Source organism: Xenopus tropicalis, chromosome 3 (assembly GCF_000004195.4).
Source record: "Xenopus tropicalis strain Nigerian chromosome 3, UCB_Xtro_10.0, whole genome shotgun sequence".
NCBI lineage: Eukaryota > Metazoa > Chordata > Amphibia > Anura > Pipidae > Xenopus > Xenopus tropicalis.
In genome coordinates, this window is record NC_030679.2 from 23481758 (window position 1) to 23508196 (window position 26439).

The 26439-nt window shown below is 37.1% G+C and overlaps 1 protein-coding gene across 4 annotated transcripts in view; it reads right to left on the reverse strand.

Moving 5' to 3' along the window:
• atp10b (ATPase, class V, type 10B) overlaps positions 1 to 26439 on the reverse strand; it is a 299005-nt gene that overhangs the window by 18510 nt on the left and 254056 nt on the right. For all 4 annotated transcript variants that reach the window (XM_018092832.2, XM_002940128.5, XM_018092834.2 and 1 more), the window contains 10 exons: positions 22752 to 22837; positions 18678 to 18784; positions 14481 to 14612; positions 12813 to 12940; positions 11947 to 12199; positions 11174 to 11400; positions 4201 to 4392; positions 2421 to 3018; positions 685 to 791; positions 285 to 411 (listed from right to left, as the gene is read on the reverse strand). In XM_018092832.2, coding sequence (XP_017948321.1) covers positions 285 to 411; positions 685 to 791; positions 2421 to 3018; positions 4201 to 4392; positions 11174 to 11400; positions 11947 to 12199; positions 12813 to 12940; positions 14481 to 14612; positions 18678 to 18784; positions 22752 to 22837 — 1957 coding nt within the window. The remainder of the gene's footprint in view (positions 1 to 284; positions 412 to 684; positions 792 to 2420; positions 3019 to 4200; positions 4393 to 11173; positions 11401 to 11946; positions 12200 to 12812; positions 12941 to 14480; positions 14613 to 18677; positions 18785 to 22751; positions 22838 to 26439) is intronic.

The following is a 26439-nucleotide window of genomic DNA, read 5'->3' on the forward strand; positions in this document are numbered from 1 at the left end:
GGTATGGAGAGCCAAATATCGCAAAGACCCATTTTCTAGAAATAAGTCAGCTGTAGATAACAGGTCCTATACTGATACTTCCATAGTACTTTGTTGAATATTAGCTTCTGCAATGTAAATATGAGCTGTAATTGTTATACCAGTTGCCCGGACTGAATCATTTTCTATATCCTTAAACTGGGGATTTGATATTACCAGACAATTTGGCCTTGTGAATAACACTGTTATAATCATTTACCTATACAGACTATTTAGTCTTAACCCAGTAGGAGTCATTTATTTACCGAGCAAGCTGAGATTTGTTTCTAGATGCTGAGCAGTCTCCATAAGTAACTCTTCCCTATTTTCAATGGCGGCTTCAGCTTCTTCTCGGAAATTTGACCACCTCTCAAATTCATCTTCACTTAGAACCTGTAAGGAGGAAAAATGTTTAGGGTGTGTCTCCATGGTCGTAAAACGCAAGTAATAGAAAATAGTATAACAAATTCCATAACGGAGTCAAAAGACATTTTACAACTTGACTGAACCAATGAAGGATTATAAGTTATCTGTTCAGGGGAAAAATGAAAAATGGGAACCTTGGTTTCCCTTCCTTGCCTCCAAAAACTCATATTTTTTTATGGCCAACCCTGCAGAAAGCAAATAAAACAATATACAGCATAAAACATCTAAAAGAAAAATTACCTTTTTAGCTATGCAGAGAGTTCTAAGTCCATCTCGTGCATACCAGTCAAGATGTCTCTGGGTCCTTGCTTGCATCTTCCTCAGCTTCTTCTCGTCACTTATATTAGCTGTAACATGCAGTGTGACTATCAGTTTCAGAAAGGAAGTGTAAACTGTTTGTAGCCACATATCTCATATGACAAATAGAGGTAAGAACACATTGATGTGCCTGTTCTACAGCCAAGCCCTAAAGATTTTTTTTTCTGAAAGATAAATGACCCTGATGCTGGCCAAAATAGCCTCCATTTTAATCAAATAATTATTATTTTTTTCTTTTTTCTCTATAATAATAAAACAGTACCTTGTACTTGATCCCAACTAAGATATAATTACCCCTTATTGGGGGCAGAACAGCCCTATTGGGTTTATTTAATGGTTAAATGATTCCCTTTTCTCTGTAATAATAAAACAGTACCTGTACTTGATCCCAACTAAGATATAATTACCCCTTATTGGGGGCAGAACAGCCCTATTGGGTTTATTTAATGGTTAAATGATTCCCTTTTCTCTGTAATAATAAAACAGTACCTGTACTTGATCCCAACTAAGATATAATTACCCCTTATTGGGGGCAGAACAGCCCTATTGGGTTTATTTAATGGTTAAATGATTCCCTTTTCTCTGTAATAATAAAACAGTACCTTGTACTTGATCCCAACTAAGATATAATTAATCCTTATTGGGGGCAGAACAGCCGTATTGGGTTTATTTAATGGTTAAATGATTCCCGTTTCTCTGTAATAATAAAACAGTACCTTGTACTTGATCCCAACTAAGATATAATTAATCCTTATTGGGGGCAACACATTTCTATTGGGTTTCTTTTTAATTTATCTATGGAGATCCAAATTAAGGAAAGATCCCTATTCTAGAAAACCCCAGGTCCTGAGCATTCTCAATAACAGGTCCCATACCTGTATTACTATAAATCATCCTGAAATAATATCTGAGCCATGAAAATGATCAATAAACAGTGAAAAATTGCTTGTTCTTTTTATACAGATGCCGATAAAGATCTTCTTGATCAAAACATTGGGCCTAAGACAATATTTTTACTTAAACTTGTAAGGGAAGTCTACACCCGTTGATGTTCCCTGTTTTCATTGTCAGAGAATGCACAGTATTTATTCAATTAACTATTCTATGCGGTTTAATGTTGTGAAAAAGAAATCTATATCCTATGAGCAACATTAAAGCTGACTGCTCTTTGTACAAATGTCCTGCCTGCCCTGCCTATGGATAGCCCTAAAATGATCAACAATTTCAGTTTACCAGAAACCGTTTTCTTGTAGGCATATTAAAGAAAAATATTTGCAGTGTAAATACCTCATATATATATATATATATAGACACCGCAAAACAAATAAAGTGTTATTGTTCTGAATTTTCATTTTGAGATATTTACATTTCTAACAAGAGATCAATTACTAAAGGAGCTGTAAATAATTCAATTCATCCAGAAAAGTTAAGTGCTTCATAATGCACATTACATGGCTCACAGCCCAGGATTTTATTTTGTTATTTTTATCTATATTGTACATCTAAAAGAACAAAAACTATATGTTTTAGCCTATTCTTGCTGGCATGACTGATTTTTCCATTGTAAGCTTTATTTTATAGAGTTCTCATGGACTATGTACATAATCTATGCAATGCACAAACTGTTCAATGGATGTTACCATTACATGTATGGTTACCTTTTGAAGGGTCATCTAGCAAGTCCATGATAACTGAATCTGCTCCCTTGGTGTATACAATGATCTCTCTTGTTATTGGATGACGAACCACCACCGACATTCTCTTTCTTACGGAGTCAAAGCCCAATGTGTAGAGGAGATCAAATGTCAGTAAGGTACCTTGTGGAAGCCTCACTGTTACCTGATCAGGTGTTCGGGACATTAATGTGAAGCTGTATGCCCTAGCAGCATGTACCAGTGCAGCCTCATCTGGACTTTCTGCCTCATAACAGAAATCATCTTCTATATGAAGGGATGAAACCGTAGCAATCATTTCTTCTAAACAGTTGTCAGCACTGTTTTTGCTTACTGACGAATCATCCTTTCCACTGCTCTGGCATTCTGCTTCACCAGAGCTGGAACTGGAGATGTTGTCCTTGTCTGCTGATGGTACAGGACTTACTTTATTATTTTTTGAGCTGGTTGGGGTTCCAGGGTCTGAGCTTGATGGAGATGTGGAGGAAGACTGGCTGAAACTCAATAACTTTAGCCTTTGGAACAGATGTTGAAACTTCTCTAAAGATGATCCAGATGATTTCAGCAAAGGAGGTATAGTGACCTGTAGGAGAGGAACCAATGGGTGAAATTATTGTTCTAAAAACAAATGGTATTCGACATTTAGATCAATGGTCCCACAGATCTGTGCTCAACACTCTGAAAACACATGGAGCTACTTAATAGCAGCTACTTGTCACAGCTACTAAATGCCAGAAAATACCCTGCCATAGACAATACTGAGAATTGACTCTGCTAAAACAGAAAGACAATTATCAGTTAATGATCTTTGAGCATTGTCTATTTTAGTAGCCATGACAAGTAGCTGCTACTAATAGCTCCACGTGTGTGCACCCTAAGAAAGCTCAAAGTCAGGGTGGGTTGGCATTTTTCTTAAACTATAGTAGCATGGCTACTACAGTTATAAACTTATTTGTAACCTTATTATAACCTTAAGTAACCTTTGAACACATTTTGAGGAGCTTTGGTCCTTGAACCCTAACAGTACAAGCCTTTCATTAAGATCCTCCTTAACTGAAATATTTTGTCAAAGGTCACATCTAGAAAGCGACCTACTGTTTCTGGCACACTACATCAATTTATATACAATGTAAAGTGTGCTATATTTATCAAACACATCACTGGCCATACATTATAGAACAGAAATCAAATAATCAACCTATGCAAGGAAAGAGGTCATGGATATGAAGAGTCTATTACCATAGGAATGTTGCTGTAATAACAGGTTGGAGTCTGTGTTTATACATTAAGGCAGTGATCCCCAACCAGTGTCTTGCGAGCAACATGATGCTCAAAAACCCCATTTGTTGTTGCTCTCAGTGTCCTCCAAGTACAGTAGGTGTTAATTTTGGAATTTCTGACTTGGAGGTAAATTTTTGGAAACAACATAAGAACTGCCAAACAGAGGCTCCTGTAGTCTGCCAGCCCACACTGGGCTACCTAATAACCAATCACAGCCTTTATTAGTCACCCCTAGGAACCTTTTTCATTGTCGTGTTGGACAACTTTTTTTATATTTAAATGTTGTTCATGGGTAAAAAAGGTTGGCGACCACCGCATTAGGGTATTGTCAGCAACTGCACTTACATTCTACTAAATGTGGCCATAAAAACTGCACCACCCCTCATTGCCAACAAAATACTAAATTCCAGTCTATTCTTTTGTCAGAATTACTGGATTGTTTGAGAAGTATGGTCTTATAAACCGAACCCATCACTGGACTTACCCTTTGCCTTGGTTCTGTTGCTGTGGAGACAACTACAGTATTGCAAATGGCCAATGCCAAGAAGAAGTCAATATATGGTGAACTTGCAGCTCTGATGTTACTCTGAGATACGAGTGGAGAGACAGCGGCAAACTTGACGGAGGCTTCTCTAACCTTTGCAAGCAGCATGTGATCTGGGGTCACGTCTTTTTCCTAAAACACAAAATAAACAAAGACAAGAGCTTGTTATTAGCTCATCAAAACAACCTTCTGCAATTTTTCAACTGAACTAATGTAAATAAACAGCCCTTATTTTCCCCTGTGGAGTCAGCGTGATGCTTTATCATACAAGAAACACACTCATTATTCTCACTTCCCCTGGTAGGAAATTCAAATAAAAGCCAAAGATTATGCTGAAATACGTAAAACAAAACAATTGATTGAAACTTGGATATTAGCAGAATTTTATTTACACGAGAAGCAGATAAAATTCACTTTCCTTATATTCCTTTTTCCCGAGCAGCAAAATGCTAATTTCTCTGCAAGATTACATCCCAATTAGTAGCGTTTGTCCTATAGCTGGCATCTGGGTAGAACAGATTCACCACTGTTCTCTCTAATCATTCTCACGTCTGTGGGTTGTTGTTAGAAGTCCTGTTTATGATTTTACTAGACTTTAGCATTATGTTTAGCTACAATAGACACTAGAGCTATTGAATTCCATGCAGATACAAGTTGGAGATCTAAGAATAGGATTTTAAATTTACCCACTATGGCACATTTTTATCATCTATTTATAATGGGCACAGACATGATCAGTCATTGTACATAAAGTTCTGCTTCACTGTTTGCTTGGAAAAAAATACTACTTCATGAGGCTTGCCACAGTTATAAACCATTCTATAACATTTACAGATCACAATACATATAACAGACTATTTCTAGCTTGCTAAACTTAAGTATCTACTGCTTTGGCCAGAGTTGGACCGGGTTAGTTAGACACAGGAGTAAACCCGGTGGGCTCCAGCCGTCATGGACCTTTCTGACCCAAGCCTGCTCCCCACCAGGACCAGCATCTGCAAGTTTTAAAGATGAGGGGGAAGTACAAGGTACAGGCAGGCAGTGCATTGGGCAAACACTGTATTGTGTAGGCAGTGTGTAAACAGGGAGAAGAGCTCTTGATGTAGGTAAGGGAGGCGGCCTTTGAAATTGGGGCCTGGAAGGCCCCAGACACCCCAGTCTGATCCTGTGCCTGTCTCTCCAACTGCTACTCTGTCAGTGGTACAGCGGAGTAGGGTTATTATTGTTAATTAATGACTTGGGGTAGACATTCACGGAAAGGGTAATTCTTTCCCATTTCCAATCCCTTGTAAGGTCTCACCTAGAATATGCTGTACTTCATTCCCATTATATTAAAAGGGACTAATCACTTCTGGATAGTGATGAGCGAATCTGTCCTGTTTCGCAAAACTGCAAATAATTCACGAAATGTGGCTACCGCAAAACTTTTTACCAATGGCGAAATGTGCAATTTTGCTGTGAATCCATGCATGGTGAAAATATTCACTGATCAGTACATCTGGAAATTATCTTTATAAAATACGCTTGTGAATTTTCATTGCCAATATCAGTATTAGGCCAACACTTCACTGAAGGTCCCATAATCACTGACCCATATAGAGAAGAGAAAATATGAAATCTTCCTTAATGCAGCTTTATATTTATAAAGTTTCTGTTCCGTTATAGGGTATATTTTGCCCATTAATTTACTCAATGATTGTGTTACGAGGAAACAATGCAAAATGTATGTCAAAAAGGAAATCTTTCCCAAAAGCAATTGAAATGTCACGGGAAATATACATATGAGAGAAACGGCAATCTTATAAATAGTAATGCTGAGACTCCAGCACTTTCTACCTGAGATTGTGCGGTGGCAATAAGAAATGGCTTTTATGATGCATGACAAATGTATGAATAATGAGCCTATGAAGATTGCCTGTAATTGGATGAGTAGGCAGGGAGATTTATATGGTAAGTGAAGCATTATTGATAAGACAGAAAGCAATACATTCACTGTAAGACAAATATTGCTGCACCACTGGGGAAGAGATTTGTTTGAGGTTGGCTTTAGGTTCATGATTTTTACAGGAAGACAAAATGCTTACAAAATAAATCAACTGGACTCTTGATATATTGGATGGCAGTAGCACTTAATGCCTTTATCATACAGTATTTATAAAAACATTAGTAGTTCTGCCCCAGTAGGATGCCATTAGGCTCTCCAGCATAAAGCACTGAATGTATGTAGGGCTTGATTATAGGGATATATAGATGTTATGCAGTTTTGCTCTAGCATTCTATGCATGTTTTCAGGATTTTGCAGCCTTTTCACGCAAGGTTTATTTGTGGCTACACATCATAAAAAATCATTGCACAACTATATAAACATGTTTTTTTATGCAGTAAACTGGGTTCAAAAAGTAGTGATGGAAATGGTAATTTCTGTGCCCTCCAAATTTTAGGGCCAAGAGCTACAACTTTGGGCAGTGATCCCCAACCGGTGGCTCGTGAGCAACATGTTGCTCCCCAACCCCTTGGATGCTGCTCCCATTGGCCTCAAAGCAGGTGCTTATTTTTGAATTTCTGGCTTGGAGACAAGTTTTGGTTGCATAAAAACCAAGTATAAAGCCAAACAGAGCCTTCTATAGGCTGCCAGTCCCCATTGGGGGTATTAAGTAGCCAATTATAGCTCTTATTGGCACCCCCAGGAAACTTTTTGCCCCAACACTTTTTCCATTTAAATGTAGCTCCCAAATATAAAAGGTTGGGGATCCCTGATTTGTATACTTCCATAGGTATTTTCAACCTTGACTAAACTCACATTTTTAAAGAGCATGAATGTTCCCTTATTTATTAAAAAAATCATATAAAGAAAACAGAGGCACAAAAACGTATAAAAAAACCCCCCACAAATACATTGAATTGTAAAGTTTAAACCACTTTAATAGCTAAAATAGCTCCCTTATCGAAAAATTAACAAAAAAAAGCACCTCAAAGTGAAAGGGCCACAAAAAAACCTCAAAATCCCTAGGGCAGCTCCCATTGGCTTCTTCCTCGCAAGCTTTTAGATGGCGAATTTTTACATTACATTTTTTTAATAATTTTGACACATAATAAAATTCAAATTTTTTTTAAATAAAAAAAAGCATGATTATTATCGTAAAAAAAAAAAAGGTGAATCTTGGAGAAAAAAATATGACCATTAGTGATGGGCCAAAAGTTTCGGCAGGCATAGATTCGCGGCGAATTTCCGCGTTTCGCCATTGGCGGATTGTTTCGCGAAACGGATGAAAAATTTTGCCGCAGAAAAATTCGCCGCACGTCCAAAAATTGTCGGCGGTGTAAAAAAAGAATAGCCGCGGGCGACAAAACAATAGCCGCGCGACGAAATAATAGCCGCGGGCGACGAAACAATTGCTGTATGACAAAACAATAGCCGCGCGACAAAATAATAGCCACGGGCGATGAAACAATAGACGCGCGACAAAATAATAGCCACGGGCGACGAAACAATAGCCGCGCTACAAAATAATAGCCGCGGGTGACTAAACAATAGCCGGGCGACAAAATAATAGCCGCGGGCGACGAAACAATAGCCGCGGGCGACAAAAATTTTTCGGCGAAGCGAAACAGAACAGATTTGCTCATCACTAATGACCATTGATAAATCTGACCGCAAGTCTACTGCTTCTTGCCCATCACTGGTTTAAGCTTTAGAATATGCTATATTGCCCAGTAAATCCCTATGATCCCCAGCTTCTGAAACTGATCTCTTTCTCTTTCTACAAATGAACATTTTCATGTGTTTGCTTGCCAGAAGCTGCAACTTCATTTGCTTTACCTGCCTGTTTTAATATCCATATTTAACGGCCTGTAACGATTAAGGAGATGTGGCTATCCTGTATGTCGTATTATAACAGATTATTCCGCTATGCTCCACAGAAATCTCCACTACAGGCCATAACTAATATAGAAATTCTTGCAAACAGTGACATTATCCTGTTTAGCGACTGTTGTTTCTTTCCTTGCCCGCGAAAAGAAGATTAGCATAGGAGAGACCTGTCACACAATCCACTTAGGTACAGCTAAGTTGTAATTACGGCTCTCTCTTCCATACTGAGCACACAAGAAAATACATAAATTGGAAATTGAAGAAATGCAGTAAAGTTCCCCAAAATTAATCCTTTTTAAATTCTTTCTGAAGTAGATAAATACATGAAATTGTCTAAGTGGAATTTACACAAATGGGCACATTTATACATCTGCACCTTACATACCTTAGCGCGCTGTGTAAAAATCAAAAGTGGTATAAAATAATAGCGTTCTTTTTGGTGGTGCGAGTGTTGGAACTAGGGGTAGGAAGGATAGACACCTGCCTAGAGTGCATTGCTCGGGGGGGCAGTTAAGAAGTCAGAAACTAGTGGGGAGGAAGGGAGTATCAGCTGGGAAGGTGGGCGTGCAATTGACGGATTGAGATGGTGCGCAGTAGCGGCAGCAGTGGTGGTGGGTAGTTGCCCCCAATATTCTTTTCTGCTGATTCGTGCTCTGTGCTACTGTCACTTACCTGAGCTTAGGGACCCACTCACAATATACTGTATATATAGAATATAAATGTCACAATATTAGTATAATATAGTATAGTATTAATAGTACATGGCAGCTCTTAAACCACTGCAATTAGCATGGAAATTTAATAATCCACCCTGTAGCATCAGCTTAGAAGACAGGCCAACCTCATTTTCTGTACTCTTAGCTTTTCAACAGCTGCTGAAAGAGGGTACTGAGCATGTGCAGTGTCACTGACACTTCTAACAAAATCCAAGATTGGGGAACTCCTGTGAAAACTATGAAGGCCTGGATCATCACTGTTATAGAGATGCTGAAACTTTAGGCTGCTGTAGTATGTTCAGTATATAAAATATGGCATTTCTAGCCTTATTTATTTTCTTCTTTAAAGGGATTCTGTCATGACTTTTATGGTGTAATTTTTATTTCTAAATTACACTTTTTACATAGTAAATGATTCACATAATTTTATTAAACCAACAAATGTATTTCTTTAGCTGTAATATTGGCGTGTAGGCGCCATCTCAGTGCCTGAGTCTCAGCTTTCAGAAGGAGCCAGTGCTACACATTAGAACTGCTTTCAGGTAACCTATTGTTTCTCCTATTCCCATGTAACTGGAGGAGTCCCAAGCTGGACTTGGATTTCTTACTATTGAGTGCTATTCTGATACCTTCTGGGAGCTGCTATCTAGCTCCCTTCCCATTGTTCTGCTGATCGGCTGCTGGGAGGGGGTGATATTACTCCAACTTGCAGCTCAGCAGTAAAGTGAGACTGAAGTTTATCAGAGCACAGGTCACATGGCTGTGGCACCCTGGGAAATTAAGAAGTTCTATTAACTGATGCATTTTAAAAAACATGTTTTCCCATGACGGTATTCTTTTAATATAGACAATGATTAAAACTCTTTGCAATGAATTATTCCATATATAGCAATAATTTACTACTTCAAGATCAGTAATAACTCACCATATATAAACAAATAATTTACATGCAAGGACTACTATAGAAATAACTTTTCTACACATTTTTTGTATAACGTTATCCTTTTGTCTCTAAAAAATTAAGAAACATTTCTATTTGGATAGAAAATATGCTTATTTCCTCTTTAAAGGGTTTCAGGCCTATAGTACAGTATAGTATGCCTATAGTAGTCACCAAATGAGCAGATCATTGTACGATTTGGACACAGATGTTTTGGCAAGTCCTTCAGATTGTCAAATGTCATCTTTTGGCTCCTTGGCCAATCAATAATGTCCTATACAGGCAAGAACAAACAGAATGTTCACCCTGCCAGACAGATATATGGCTAATTTATATCCAGATAAAAATTTGGAAAGCCACTACAAGGCCCACCAAAAAAATTCTGAAGAGGTGATTTATACAGATGTAGATAGTTAACAGCGGTTGCAAACTCTGATTATTTGGACTGGTACTATAATAGGAACACCACTGGGTTGACGAAGGTTGAAAGTACACTAGGAATATAGCCCCAAGTCAAGTCGCCCCCAAATTGGCATTTAATATGGTAACAAGGCTGAATGGAAAACCTGGTGAATATCCAAATAAATCAAATAATAAAATGCAATTCAATATGACACTATGGAGCAAATGTAACAAATGTGAGATTAGATCTTTCCCACTCTCTATTCATTTCTATGGAATTTTAAGACGTATATTTATTTTATGATGAACTCTAACTTGATAACTACACGTCTAAAAACCCCAAAGGATTAGATTAAGAGTTGGTGATTTTTTTTTTCCAGTGAGCTAATTTCACACTTTGATAAATCTGCCCCATGGCATAATAAATGCACTTAGAAATAAATGAATTTGCCTTTTAACATTAAAAATTAAATGCACAAGTCTAAAACCTGAAAGGTATAAAATACATTTGTATCTGCAGTTCGGTTAGAGAACAGTTCCAGGAATCCAAAACGTATGCAGCTTTAAGAAATTAGAGAATGCCTGGCTTTAATTAAATAACCCACTGCTTTATTTATTTCTATATTTAGTTTGAAAAAAAGACCTAGAGGATATTGAGTTGGTTTATATTTCTACTTAAATGAGTCTAAATTTCTCCCATGTATCGCCACTGCCTCCTTCCAGGCACATCAGACACTTGCATTTTGATTTCTACCCTTTCCTAAATGTCAAAATTAAGCCTTTTTACTTAGAACTGTCATGTGTTTTTTTTTTTTACATTAAACTTGGTTTGAATAAGCGAAAGTTATATAACGCACTTTACATTTGGCTCACTCTAATTTCCAGTTTTTTCTTTTATCAAATCACTTTTAACTGTATTTATATGGGCAATTTTTTTAATGTGATTGGGTTACAGCAAGGACAGCAGAAGAGATATTCACTTACAATTGGGCTGCTAAAAGCCACTTGAGAAATATCAAATCGTCCTTCAGATTTCTTGCGAAAGTGCCCTTGGATATTAGGCCGGGCACTATGGCAACGCCTCAGCGCCTTTGTCCCCTTGTGTCTCACTGTGGACTGGTTTCCGGCATCAAGATCAAACAAAAAATTTCTGGGTTTTGTCATATCTTCATCATCGGATTCTTCTTCATTGTACATTTCTAGCCGTTTAGCTGGGAATAAGCAATAAATAGGAAGCCATTATGTATATATATATCACATTTCGTGGCAAACTCAAAAAAGATGAGTGTCTTTGAAAAAAGAGTTAATTAACAGAAAGATCTAATTTAACTTCCTGCATATGAAGAATAAGCATTAGACAATAAGCCCATCACATTGTCTGTTGATACATACTATAATAAGACTACTAATCAAACATGAATTTGTGGAAAGGTCAGAAAGGCCCAAGTTTAGGGTGGTACGATTTGCCCAGCAACAACTGCACTCACTTTTTCACTCATTCCCACCTACACTGGAGGCTAGGAGCCCTTCTACTAATTAAGAATACATTAAGAAAAAACAAGGGCAACTGACTGTAGTCTGATTATGCCCATTATATTGATAACCCCAAGCAATGGTTCAGACATTTGCTTTCAAAAAGGTAACCAGTAAATGCTATTATACCGGACTGCTGTTTGTAAGCAGACCTGTTGCAGACTTTTTTTACATTACCCCAATATTTTTCAGCTCAGAGACAGAACTGAAGCACTGCCACTTACCATTTTCTTGATGGGAGAACTCATATCCCACAATGGTGCAACGCCGGAAAACCATTTTATTCTCAGTAAGCGTTCCTGTTTTGTCTGAAAAGATGTACTGAATCTGGCCTAGATCTTCTGTGATGTTAAGAGCACGGCACTGTACGGACAAATCAATTTCTTCATCATACAAGTCAAGGTCACTGTGGATTAGATAGATCTGACCCAACTTGACCAGTTCAATAGATACGTAAAGAGATATTGGAATTAAGATCTGGAAAAAAAGAGAAGCACTTATTAATCCTACAGTGCTTCATTTTTTGGATGAATAACTCATTATGTTATGCTCAAAGACTGATAATGGATTTTTAGTCATTAAGTGATCTTTGTTGGTTTGAGGCACCCTCTTATTCCTGTATTTGGCCATGCTCCCTTTAGTGCCCTGCCCCATATTGGAAAAGATGGTTCTAACATTCAGATTTATATGGTTCCAGGATATCTAAGACAGTAAATGAGCAGTGACCCCTTACACTTTACCCAAGAATGGGCTTTAGCATGATCCTTTATTCACTGGCAGCTCCACAGTCTGAGAACCAATGAGGAAAGCCAGGGGTTACTTTAAAATCAGCAACATTTTTGACAGCAGTTGGCAGGATGAAGTAAGTCTTGGAATGTCCCAGTGCATGACTATGACTGCCCTTGCCTTTCACAAAATAGAATACACAATAAATCTGAAGACCAATATGCCCATTGAATGAACTGTGAACGATTCTGGCTTTGGCATCTTAATTAAACCCAATACCATGATCTGCCCGTGAAAACCAGATATCAAATTCAAAATTGAGTAGTGAGTCTTGGAATATGAACATCACATGACATTGACTAACCTGTAGTAGGATAATCATGGTTAGAAACATGTAAAAACCAGCAAGGGCAGGAGAAAGGTAGCTGCCATCAGCTTCTGGGACATCAAACAGTGGGGGTATGACAAACTTGGAAGTCCAAATACCATAACCTGGAAAACAATATTCAGCAAATTACGAAAAGTGTAAAGTGAAATGTTTTGCATGTATTGTGTCAAAAAGCATTATTTTTATGCTACACTGCAGGGCAGGGATATCTCATAACAAAAAATAAGATTTAGAAATAACTGTACTTTTTAAACTTACTACAATATAATATTGTTTTTGAAATGATTCTGTCATATCTTGGAATAAAAATCTGCTTCATACAAAATAATTTTTACGTGGAATTGGATACGGTGCCAAAAATGGAAAACCTGAAATCACTAATTTCTAAATATTCAAGGCTGGTAAATGCCTAGACAATATTAAGAAACACAAATGTATATATTGCTCCATCTTTAACCTTGTAATAGATTCTGCCAGCTGATTTTAGAAATGGTTATGGGTGGCGTAAAATCAGGTGTAAGGAAAAATATATAAGCTTTAAGGGGGTTATGTAATAAAAGGCCGGGGCAGTAACCAATAGCAACCAATCAGCAGGTAGCATTTACTGGTGGCCTGTTTAAAAGCAAGCATCTTATTGGTTGCTATGGGTTACTGCTAATGGGTAAAGGTGTAAAGGTGTGCCCTTTAGCCTAATGGCATACGTATAACATACATTTACTGACCTGTCACTGCACAAATTTCAGCCTAAAATTGCACACTTAAGCATTTTGGGCTGAAATACATTCATTTTGCAAGCTGACAGACTCCAATCCTGTCACTCTGCATACATATTAGGTGAAAGAAGGCCAAGTTGGCAAAGAAATGGAAAAATGGCCACATAAAAACCATTATACATATGCCCTTAAGAGTCAGCAGGTTTATTATCAGAGAAAATCTTATTTGGCTAGTTAATTGGTTGTTTATAGTCAATACATTCCTTATTTTCATTCTATCTGCATGTGTTTTGGTTGTTATTACTGAATGCAAGAGAGGCTATGTTCTCTTTACCATAACTTATTCTGAAAATGTTATTTTTTTTATACATTAATATACGTTTACATGGGGAAATAGCTGTGACTTCCCATAAGCAGGAAGTTCATATGTGGAAAGCTTATTGTGCGTAATGCAGTTATACATATAAGTATGGCTACCATATTGTTTACTGTGGCCAAGAAATTCCCCACAGACCTCAACAGAACAATATGGCCACTGATGTTCTAATGAAATTAATGGGGGATGTATCTAGTAGCACTAGCATCATGGCAGCTTGAACTTACATTAATATGTAGAGAGGAAATGCTCTCTCGGTGCTGGATATATTTTCCTATTAGTTTTTAAAGAGTTCACTTTGTTCCCTGTTGCTCTGTATAATACAAGAAAATGAAACTCAACCCAACTTGGGTAACAATCTTGGGAATAAAAGACTTGCTAGTTAATGTATCCACACTGCTTTGATAAAACCAAATTCTAAAAAAACCTTCCTATATTGTATAAATTATACTGAATATATAAATGAACGGCACCAAATTTCTTTCCGTGACTAAACCGTATTAAGAGAATAATATATCCGAAGTCATCAGAATAAATGAATAATTCGATTACAACCTAAAGCTCCGATGAGACACATAATGAAGAGGATTCCAACGCAGAAGAAAACATTGATATTCATCTGTCTTTCAATCTTGCTGCGCTTGTAACGAGGACCACTGTTGTTCAACATTGCCTTGGTCTCATGTCCTTGGGGGAAAAGAGACATAAATAGCGAGGATTTTAATAAATATATTTGGATATGCGCACATTTTACATAGCCTTCTCGGCATGGGGCTGCCTGCTGCTCTTAGAAACAAAGCAGAATCAAATGGTATTAATTAACCACTCTGACCCCTCGAAGCAAGATTTGTGGGTAATTTGCACACTGAGCTGACAAGTCTGTATGTGGAGATTCTAGCTTGTTTTATATAAACAGCGTATAATTGTGTATTTTTTTCCACTAAGAAAGAAAAATTGTTAAACTCGCTTTAGTTATTTGTTGAAAATATTTTCTTATTTTCATCCCCTGCAAGAACCCAAGATATATTGCATTTGCTGTTAATAAGAATACAATCACTTTTCCCTGCACTCTTTATTTACTTTGTGATGCTGGAGAATTCATGAAATTGCGTAACAGGTCCACCACCTCACTGCTATATATCACATAGGAATACTAGTTTTTCCAAATTGATTATACAGATCATATATCATATACACAGTCTGGACTGTCAAACTAAACCAATCCACACAAAATCTTCCTTTTTGATGTTCTTGTCAGGCCACAAAATGGGGTAGTAAAATTGGCCACTGGGCTGCAGGCCACAGAAGGCTCTAGTTCAGTGGTCCTAGGCTGCCAGTCCATATAGCCAATCATATTCCTTATTTGGCACCCCAGGTACAAACATTTTTCCTGCTTATGTTGCTCCCCAACTCTTTTTACATTTGAATGTGGCTCACAGGTAAAAAATGTTGGGGACCCCTGCTCTAGAGTTGAGCAGTCAAATAAACATGTGTTACCTATTGTCACCTAAATTAGAAAAAGAATGGGGGTGTGTGTAATAATAGTGGCAAGTAACAATGGTGAAATTAAAGAAAACCAGCATTTCACAATGTAATATTTTTCATTAGACATTTAGCTTTCAGCAAGTAGAACCACAAGGAACATATGGAGTATGCACATGCACAAAAAGCTTTTTTGAATTTTGAAACATACAGTATTCTTAAGGGACATACATAAAAAGTATATGTATATATAGAGGTATGGGATCTGTTATCCAGAATGCTTGGGACTAGGGGGTTTTCCGGATAAGGGGTCTTTCCATAATTTGGATATCCATAACTTAAGTCTGCTAAAAATCATTTAAATATTGAATAAACCGAATAGCCTTGTTTTGGCTCCAATAAGGATTAATTATATCTTAGTTGGGATCAAGGTACTGTTTTATTATTAAAGAAAAAAAGAAAATCATTTTTAAAATTAGAATTATTTGGTTATAATGGATATAGTCTATGGGAGATGGCCTAATTTGGAACTTTCTGGATAACGGGTTTCCGGATAAGGGATCCCATACCTGTATATATATATATATATATATATATAAGCAAACAGAGTACCGCACACATAGGGACTTTATGAAAAAACAAAAAAAGGTTTATTGAAAGAGATCAGACGTTTCGAGCACCAAACTGTGCTCTTCCTCAGGGACAAACCCTGAGGAAGAGCACAGTTTGGTGCTCGAAACGTCGGATCTCTTTCAATAAACCTTTTTTTGTTTTTTCATAAAGTCCCTATGTGTGCGGTACTCTGTTTGCTTATTAAATTTTTTTTGACCAGCACCGAGGGCATTTGTTTGCCTGAAGGGTGTGCTCCTTTCTGTTTCTGTGTATATATATATATATATATATATATATATATATATATATATATATATATATACACACACACACACACCAACACATATATAACGGTATATAAAGCAGTGATACATTTGCAAGAATATCTGAAATCACTGTCCCAGCTTGAATAATCAGTATGGTCAGGAAATTTTGAGACTCAATAGAGTCAGTCAAGACCTGCTCATTAACGGAACAGCAAATATTTAATTTTTTTAACAAGATGTAACAGAAATCAGTGACATTCATTGGTTTCACAAATAAAATCAAAGGCTGCATAATGAGCAAATCTAAAGACGGAGTTAGCATACTAATCTACAAAGGTGAACCGTTTTCTTTCCAAGAAGGCATTGTGCTGGAAATGGCCGGTGTGCACGTTAGTGAGCTGTAAAGAGATTTGACCTCCGGAGTTTTCCAGCTTGAGGCAAACAGCTGGATAGTACAGCCGGGTTTCATCAAGTGCACTAAATGGAATCATGCATGCATATGCCAAGCTTTCTGCTTGATCTGAGCAAGGTAGGGCCATTTCATTTATCTGACTCTAATTTCAGTCATGAACCATTTGTGCAGTTTGAACTTGGCACAAGAGCTGCAGTTAAACCACTTGCCTTGAGCAGGAATAAGCATTGCAAGCACTGATGAGTCTTCAGCAACAATTACAGATTACAACAGATAAGGCCAGAACACCGAAAACAAAACAAACCCTACCAGGTTGTAAGAATGCACATAATTACATTTTTAAAGAAAAACTAAAACTTTGAAAGATGCAGAATTTCCCTACAGGACATTTTTGGGGTGACATCTCTTGTATTCATTTTTTGGGTCATGTCTGTCTTCATTCATTTACAAATGTGTTATTGTAGCTCTATAACATATATTATATAAGGTAATGTAGCACAGTGGCAAACGGGTATAAAACGTTATGTAGATACAGGTATGGGGACATGTTATACAGAATGCTAGGGACCTGGGGTTTTTTGGATAAGGGGTCTTTCCGTCATTTGCATCATCATACTTTGTCTACTAAGAAAACATTTACACATTAAATAAACCCAATAGGCCTGTTTTGCCTCCAGTAGGGATTCATTATACCCTAGTTGGGATCAAATACAAAGTACTGCTTAATTATTACAGAGAAAAGGGAATCATTTAACCATTAAATAAACCCAATAGGGCTGTTCTGCCCCCAATAAGGGGTAATTATATCTTAGTTGGGATCAAGTACAGGTACTGTTTTATTATTACAGAGAAAAGGGAATCATTTAACCATTAAATAAACCCAATAGGGCTGTTCTGCCCCCAATAAGGGGTAATTATATCTTAGTTGGGATCAAGTACACGTACTGTTTTATTATTACAGAGAAAAGGGAATCATTTAACCATTAAATAAACCCAATAGGGCTGTTCTGCCCCCAATAAGGGGTAATTATATCTTAGTTGGGATCAAGTACAGGTACTGTTTTATTATTACAGAGAAAAGGGAAATATTTTTTTAAAAATGTATTTAAATTATTTTATGAAAATGGAGTCTACAGGAGAAGGCCTTTGGAGCTTTCTGGAAAATGAGTCAAAATCTGTACTTTTTTCATGATGATTTTTTTCATTTTTTAGCATAAAAGCAGGATGTGCTGGACACAGGTAAGTACAAGTAAAGGGTCCATTATCCAGAAAGATCAGAATTATGGGCCAGCCATCTCCCATAGACTCCATTTTAATGAAATCATTTAAATAGATGTAAAAAAAATATTTCCTTTTTCTCTGTAATAAAACAGAGTGCAGGTATGGGACCCGTTATCTAGAATGCTGGGACCTGGGGTTTTCCGGATAAGGGGTCTTTCCATAGTTTGGATCTCTGTACCTTAAGTCTACTATAAAGACATTTAAACATCAAACAAACCTAATTGGATAGTTTTGTTCCCATTAAGGATCAATTATATTTAGGTTGGGATCAAGTACAAAAATCAATTTTGAAAACTAGAATTATTTGCTTATAATGGAGTCTGTGGGAGATTACCTTTCAGGATAATGGGTTTCTGGATAACGGATCCTATACCTGTACCTTGTACTTGATCCCAACTAGGGTTTAATAAATCCTTACTGGAGGCAAAACAATCCTATTGGGTTTATATACTATTTAAAGTATTTTTTTTAGTAGAATTAAAGCATAGAGGAGTAGACCCTTTATCGGAAACCCCAGGCACCGAGCATTCTGGATAACAGATCCCCATACCTGTATAGAAACAGGAGGAAATAGGCACTGAATATATTTTACAATTGATTATGTCTTCATATTAGTTGGACCAAGTTGTTATAATTTATAATATATTCTGTGTTTTGAATTCTGTGAAAGGCACGTTTAGGCCTTGATAATGACCTTACCTGCATAGACCACAATGCCAACGACTTCTTCAGTATTTCTCACTGTACATCCCCGAAGTAGAAGACTTTCATTGCCAAATCCTGTCCGTTGCCCATTATCCAGCTGCCTGCACGAGTGAAAAAAAAAATGAAACATCAATTTATGTGCACTTTTTAGCACCAACTGTGTTTTTCTGTGTATTTATAACTGTACATTTAGAAATGGGACAATTTGTATACTATACTTAATAAAAGTTAATAATAATCAGTTCTATCAACTCTGTATAGTGTGAAGGGGGATCATTCCAGTCCCCACATTTAATTCTGTGTTACTTCTATAGTGTTAAATGGGCATAACACAGAAACATGTATAGATCATGGTGATGACTCACAGTGGATTATTTGGGTGATTGGTCCATTTATTGATCCTACCTGACAAGGGGAGGCTTATTACTGATTTTGTGACTTGGAATGTGACTCCAAAAAGCAACATTACAAGGTCAAGATGGCACTTTTAATAGAAAACTATACCCCCAGGCAGAACTGTGTCTATCCATTGGCTCATGTAACCTAACATGTATGTGTTCCCTTAGTTTGTTTGTGTATAGAGACCTACATTGTCTGGGGGTATAGTTTTCCTTTAAAGGCCAACATAACCAAGGTGTCCAACACCAGGTTGTTTTGTTAGTTGCTATAGCCACTTTGGTTAAATTATTGTCTACAAGGTCAACCCTTCTGTTAACTTCTGTTAGCTTAAATCATTACTGCTTCTCTTTCTCTCACGCTCACAATTCTGATATATTTATGGGCAAATATAATCATTTTATATTGGTTTAAAATTCCTAAAAACAAAAATGTAGCAACTCTGAATAATGAAAATACAATCATACAAATACTGTAAATTTCTGCTGCAGAAAGACAGTACAAAGCAACAAAGCAAATTAACAAAAGTACCCGCTGCCTTTACCCAGACAGAAGGAGGTCTTCTCTGGGTGATGGGACTGATCAAATGATTTCGGTTTATGCTTCTGCTCTAAAGGGCTTTTTGGCTATTTAAACAGGTACTTTTTGGTACCATAATCTACCTCAATCATTGAGGGCTATATATCCTTTGACCCCTTTTTCCTGTAGTAATTTCCTTCTATATAGCGCTTATATTGTAATGTCACCCACTGTGACCTACAGCACTTATATTTGCCTATCTGTGTCTGTAAGCTACCCTCCCATATAGATTGTAAGCTCAACGGGGCAGGGACCTCCATCCTCTTGTGTCTTTGACTCTTAACGTATTGCAACTGTATCTTGTATTTATTGTTATACTTTGTATTTATCTATTTTAATACCCCTGTTTATATTAATGTATTAATACTACTGTACAGCGCTGCGTACATGAGTAGTGCTTTATAAATAAAGTTATACATGCATACATACATACATATAATCATATGTTCCTGCAGAATTGTTCTAAAATAGATTAGTGGTATTTCTCCTTTTCAGGCCAAGGACATTAGACCAATGCCCACAGGCAAATAGGCCGCACAGAATCTAGGGTTTGGGAGCAATAGTAACTCAGTTATATTTTTCTTTTTTTCTTTTTTTATTGGACTTATCCAAAGAAATGTTGAAAACACTTTTAAAAATCAAGTCGTTGGAACACTTTGAACGTCTGTATGTATTGTTTTAATAAACAAATGCCTTCTTAACCAGCAGAAGAAATATAAAATAGAATGCAATCTATGTTCATATTCAGACACAAGGATTTTGGAATAGCTTTGTACATATATTTACATTTAATTATATAATAAACTAGGATTTGGTGTCACAAGAAAATACAAGGGTCTGGAAGTTGCAGCCAATATTGAAATACAGCAAATCTGTAAATTCTAAGCTCGCATTTACTCTACTCATCATGTAACTTTTATATGTGACCTTCCACAGCCCCCAAGGTTAATTTCAGTGCCCATATATTTGTTCACCTGATTAGACCATGTAGCTTATTAATAGGCTGGCCTTGTTCCGTATTTGGTAGAATAATGTTCGTTCTGTAAATTGATTTAGCTCACAAATCCAGTGATTCTATAATGAACTCCATTAATTAATGATCCTAGTTAGTCCCTCCACAATACACATGGGATATATAATGAATGTGCTTTGTAATGCTATTTAAAATGTTGTATAAAACGTGCCAAGGTCATATCAGAGAAATAGGCAAGGCCTTAGTGCCAGGGATTATGAAATATATGTTGATTAGGTTGTAAACAAACAGACATGTGTACTGGAAAGGTCCCAAAGGATTTCATTCCTGAAAACCCTGCACTACACTGATGAGCCCCAAGAAGGGTGAAACCGGTCTGTAGTTGGAAATCTGATCGGCTATTATCCTGGCTTCTGCTTTAAAAACCCAGTGGGTTTTCCATTTTTCCCATGTTGTCAAAAATTTTTTTGTAAACAGTACAAGTAAAGCTCAGTATTTGCATTGCCCTAATGCTGAATTTTAATTCCAAAAAAAAAAACCCCCACTGGATGAGCTTTAGCTCTTTGGGATTATTTCCCAGAATTTCTTGTAAAAACTATCAACAAAAGCCAAAAGGGCTCATAATATGGGGGGGGGGGAGGGGGTCATATATAGAGAAAAACTGAATGCTAAAATCTGTTTTCCAATTTATTTTAAAATAAACATAATAATTGTGGACTTAGAATAGGGCTGCTATGGCACCTGTTGTAGCTGGAATGGCTTTCCATAATGGTAGTGTAGAGTTTTTTTTATCTCATCCTGCCACAGAGAAACACCTGTTTGCCTTGGTGCCACAATCTTTCCACAATCTGTATTCTAATTGGCAAGAGATAATCCTCACAATAAATTCCTTAATAATAAGCACAACCGAGGAAAGCAGTGAGCATTTTGAGATTAGTGATCCTTCATAACTAAGGTTAGAGTGGTTCAGCGTGAACTATAATTGTGAAAACTTTTTTTATTTTATTTAAGCTTTGACATGGCTAGCTAAAAATACAGTTCTGAACTGTACATACAGTACCAGTTTGAGGCTGATACAGATAACTATAAGGAAGGACCAAAGTCTTCTAGATAATCCTGCCGGGCTGTGTTACTAGTTTTACTATAGACAATATTTGTATATCGTTGGGGTGGTAACAACTACTGTGGTGTCACAGTGAAGAAGTCCGAGGTTCATGAGCAGATATACAATAGCAAGAATGCTCACTGAAAGAAAAAAATAAATCAATTCTGTAGCTATTGTGATTGATTTTACTTTCTATAGAGCTATTTTTACTACTGTAGTAGTAAATATAATAATAATAATAATAATAATAATAAGTACTATAGTTTTTATGTTCATTTGATGCAGGTTAACCCCTGCCAGTCTTCCTAACTTGTGTGGCCTTCAGGTGCACAGACTACAGAGAAAGCACATGCCTCAATCAGGTCTGGATTGGGATTTTGAATTGACCCTGGCATTTCAAGTGCACAGATGCCCCAGAAGCCCCACCAGCCCAATAAATAGTGACTGTCTATGGCAAATAAGGGCCAAATAAGGACTGTGATTGGCTATTTGAAAACCCCATGTGGATTGTTACCCTACAGGAGATAAAAAGACTCTGCTATCCTACAGGGGATAGGGAAGTAATTCCTGTAATGTTTGAGAAAAAAAGAGAAACAAACATATATAATTCAGATAGTGTTTTATGTACCTTATTTATATAAGATCATTGGAATGAGCTCATGTCAATAATGGTGGGTGTATTTTCCCTTAAGAAAATGTGTTCCTTTTATCCAATCAAACTGATATACAGAGTATTCCACTTTATATTTTAATGGATACAGCTATCATTTTTTCTGACACAGCAAAACAGAAGAAGGAAATTAAATGGAACCGAATATCAATCTTTTGAACTGCAATTATTTCATTGGAAAATTGTCTGTGTTTTGGCGTTTCGTCAAGAATTAACTGAACAGTGATACATATTAGTCTACCAAACAGCAAAGTGTGTCAGTGTGCTTTTTCCAACATCTACTCATTATTGTATTGATCCCTAGCATGCACCACACAGACATCTGAAAAATATGCTTATACTTACATGTAGCCTTTGAACTTGTTGAGGTTATTATTTGGCTTCTCACAAACAATGGTGTTTCTGAAGGATTCTGGGTCAAATGCCATGCCCTATCAAATCAATCAGAGGTAGACATTTAGTTCATACATGCCTTATTTAAAAAGAAATCATATGATTTACAACAATGTTACAATTTCTTCTCATAGAATGCTAATGTTTCAGAGTCTTCCTTCAAAATCAGCCCCATGAAAAGGATTCTTAATCTTTTTAATTTAACTTTGCAAGACATATGGAGTGATCTGGCAGACAGTAAGCACTAAACCCATAAAGCAGTGGCATAAATAGATGTTACTGGGCCCCACAGCGAATTCAATTTAGTGCCCCAATACATTGGTAAGTTTACCTATTCTATCAAGAATTGAGAATTACTCACTAATTAGGGCCCCACTGGGCCCTCTACAACTCCTGGGCCCCCTTGTACTGCAGGTTTTGCTTTGCCCAATTTCGGACTGGGACCCCAGGAGCCCACCAGAAAACCTTAGACCATTGGCCCATTCTCCAAACTATTTTTCCTCCTTTCCTCCCCAACCCTCTTTATTTTTCAAGTCTCTATTCTTCCATCTATTGTTCCCTCCTCTTTGTTCCCATGCAGAAATAGGGAATAACCATGAAGCAGGCCAAATGGTTTGGAGCAAGAGGGTCCACTGACACCTGGGCCCACCGGGAGTTTCCCTGGTATCCTGGGGGCCAGTCCGACACTGGCTTCGCCCCTGCATACATGAGCAGATTTTGCCTGCCAACTTAGGAACCAAGTAAGTTTCCTGTTGGCCTATACAGGGCCCAAAATGTTGGCCTGAATGTGTGATTGGAGCTCACTCAGATACTGATTGGGCAGGCTTATGAGTTTCATTAGCAAATGCCTACATATTAAGCATTAAAATTTAAATTGAAGTCCCTTTTGTTTGTCTATAAAAGAATTATGACATGATAAGAAAAAAAAAAGACGATTATGTAGAGCCAGATTATCAGATAAACACAATGAAAAGGAGTGATAAGGTGGTTAATCCTCTATGTATCTAAACTGTTGGCCTATGAGGAAAACATACATGGCCCCCTTCCGTTGGACTGGCAGCTTGATGATTGCCTTTGCAGAAGGGGAAAAGGAACTGCTACCCCTTTTCACTCCCCTATCTTCCAATGCCCTGACAGATTTCAAACAGAACAAGTCATTTGCTGTAACAGAAATCTGTCAAAATCCACCCTGACACACATGCCTGGACAATTGGGCAGTATGGCTAAAACTAAGGATGCCCTATCAAATCTGGGCATGCATGCACAGTTTTAAACTAATTAAAATAATTTAACCAATCACCAACAGAACAGACAACGGCATGCCGACATAAAGGCACCCAAACAGAGAGGCCCCAGTACCTAATTCACAAGTAATAGAAAGCGATTTGCATCCATGGAACTAATTAGATTTCCATTCTGAGATGCATTTCCTAATGACAGCGTGAGTGGTCTAATGCTGCCAGTTGTAAAGCAGATAAATGCACAGAGCACCATATGTAGTAATGTGGCAACACAATCAGACGCACGCGGGTTTCTCTCACTTCTTAAAGAATGTGTCAGCTAATGCAGTTGCGGAGGATCCACAGAAACCCTGGGAAGTTGCTTAGAAATATATATATCCAGCGTAAATGAATGGGACTCCCACAGTGTCATACAAATCTTATTACCGTCAAACAAATTATTTATTATCTATGCCCTTCAAATTCCCTGTCCCTGGGAATATTTAAGCTTTTTATAAGAGGAATTGCCTTTATTTTTCCATATATATGAAACATATATGGTTACAGGATAATTTTGTGCATAGAATATTCTTCACATCTGCCAATATATTTGTACACATATAGGATTTATTATCCACCTCCAGATAAGGGAACTTTCTGTGTTTGGATCACTGTACCTTAAGTCTGCTAAATAACATTTAAACATTCAAAAGAACCAATAGAACTGTTTTGCCACCAGTATGGATCCATGCAGCCTAGTTGGGATCAAGTACAAGCTACTTTTATTATTACTGAAAAAATGGAAGTTATTCTTAAAAATTAGAATTATTTGCCTAATTCAGTGCTTTTTGGATAGCGGGTTATCTTCAAGTACAGACAGATTCAAAATAGACCCTGCACACATATCCAAAATATTATGCTACCATATAAATAAAGGTGGTGCGCTTGGTACATCAGAATAAGTACATAGGAGGACATTATAGACAAATAGGAGGATTTTTTTCACATAAAAAAGAACCAGCCCTTTAAACTAAAGGAACAGATCTTTCATTTGAAGCAGCATAGGTACAGCCATTGTTTTATTTTAGTGAATTTATCTTTTCAGTTCATGGTTAGCTTACAGCTTTATAGCCTAGATCATACATGCTTTATATTTGGTATATTTTCCTGAAGATACATGGCGAAATAACAAATCCCATTACACTGCTTATTTGTATCCGGAAAACGATTACAAATGCAAAGCTTGGGAGCATATAATGGCTTTCTTTAGGCAGTTATTTAAAAACTACATTATATTTTACATACTCTAAACTGGGGGGAAAATATCTCACTTTATAAACACATTTAAAAATAAACTGAAATCAATAGATTTATAGTCCGTGAGTGGAAGGCAGGCACTTTAGAAGAGAAAATACAAACGTATTGATCCCGGCACTGTACTGAAATATATTTTTTTATTTAGTCAGTTTCAGACTGCTGAACTTTAAGTGCTTATGAGCGTTTGCTGATAAAGACCACTTGGCCTATGGCACCTTGTCGGCTTTTCCGTTCAGTAAACACAGGTTTGATGCCAAAAAAAGCGGCTATGAGGATTTCTGTGTAGCTTGCAAGGCTTTCTGCAATCACTGACATCGCAGAAGCAACTGAATGTTTTTAGCAATTACAGAACATAGAATTATTACTGTGGGAACATTCGACAAGCATAGCAATTCAATATGAGAACTGTTCTTTGCTGCCATATTGGTGATGACCATCATATTACCAAGAAAAGCAGCACTGAGCAGCCACCCCAAGCCTCCAGTTCGACCTTATGTGCCACCTAATGCATGATGATTTCTCACCCCTCAGTTCTGCACATATTGCTATGACCTCTGATTTTGTCAGAACTTTATATGATATATTCCAGTACAGAGGCAAGCCATCATATGGGGCTCATTTATAAACACTGGGCAAATTTGAACCTGGGCAGTAACCTATAGTAACTAATCATATGTTTGTATGCTTTTGTTGTTCTACCTGCAGTTGGCTGATCCCCTATTAAATGATAGTAATAGCAAGCACACTCAAAAACCTAGCCATGTTTCAAGGTAATAGATGTGTATATATATACTGTATACACTGTAGGCGTATATATAGGAACAGTAGCCATAACTGGGTAAATAACGTATTATTTCAGTTGTACTAAATACCTTTTCTCAAACTCCATTGCATTAAAAATAACACGTTACATCAACCTGGATTTTAGCTTTAATGCAGAATTTTATTTTCTGACTTTCAGCCATAGGAGAGAAAGGAGACTTAATTATCTTGTTATTTATCTTCTGTATTACTTGGCTTCCATGGAACTGCGCAGGGCCTTTGCTTGCTTCTTTGCAATGATTCATTTATTTACCTAGAGCTATTTTAACCATGGCACAGTG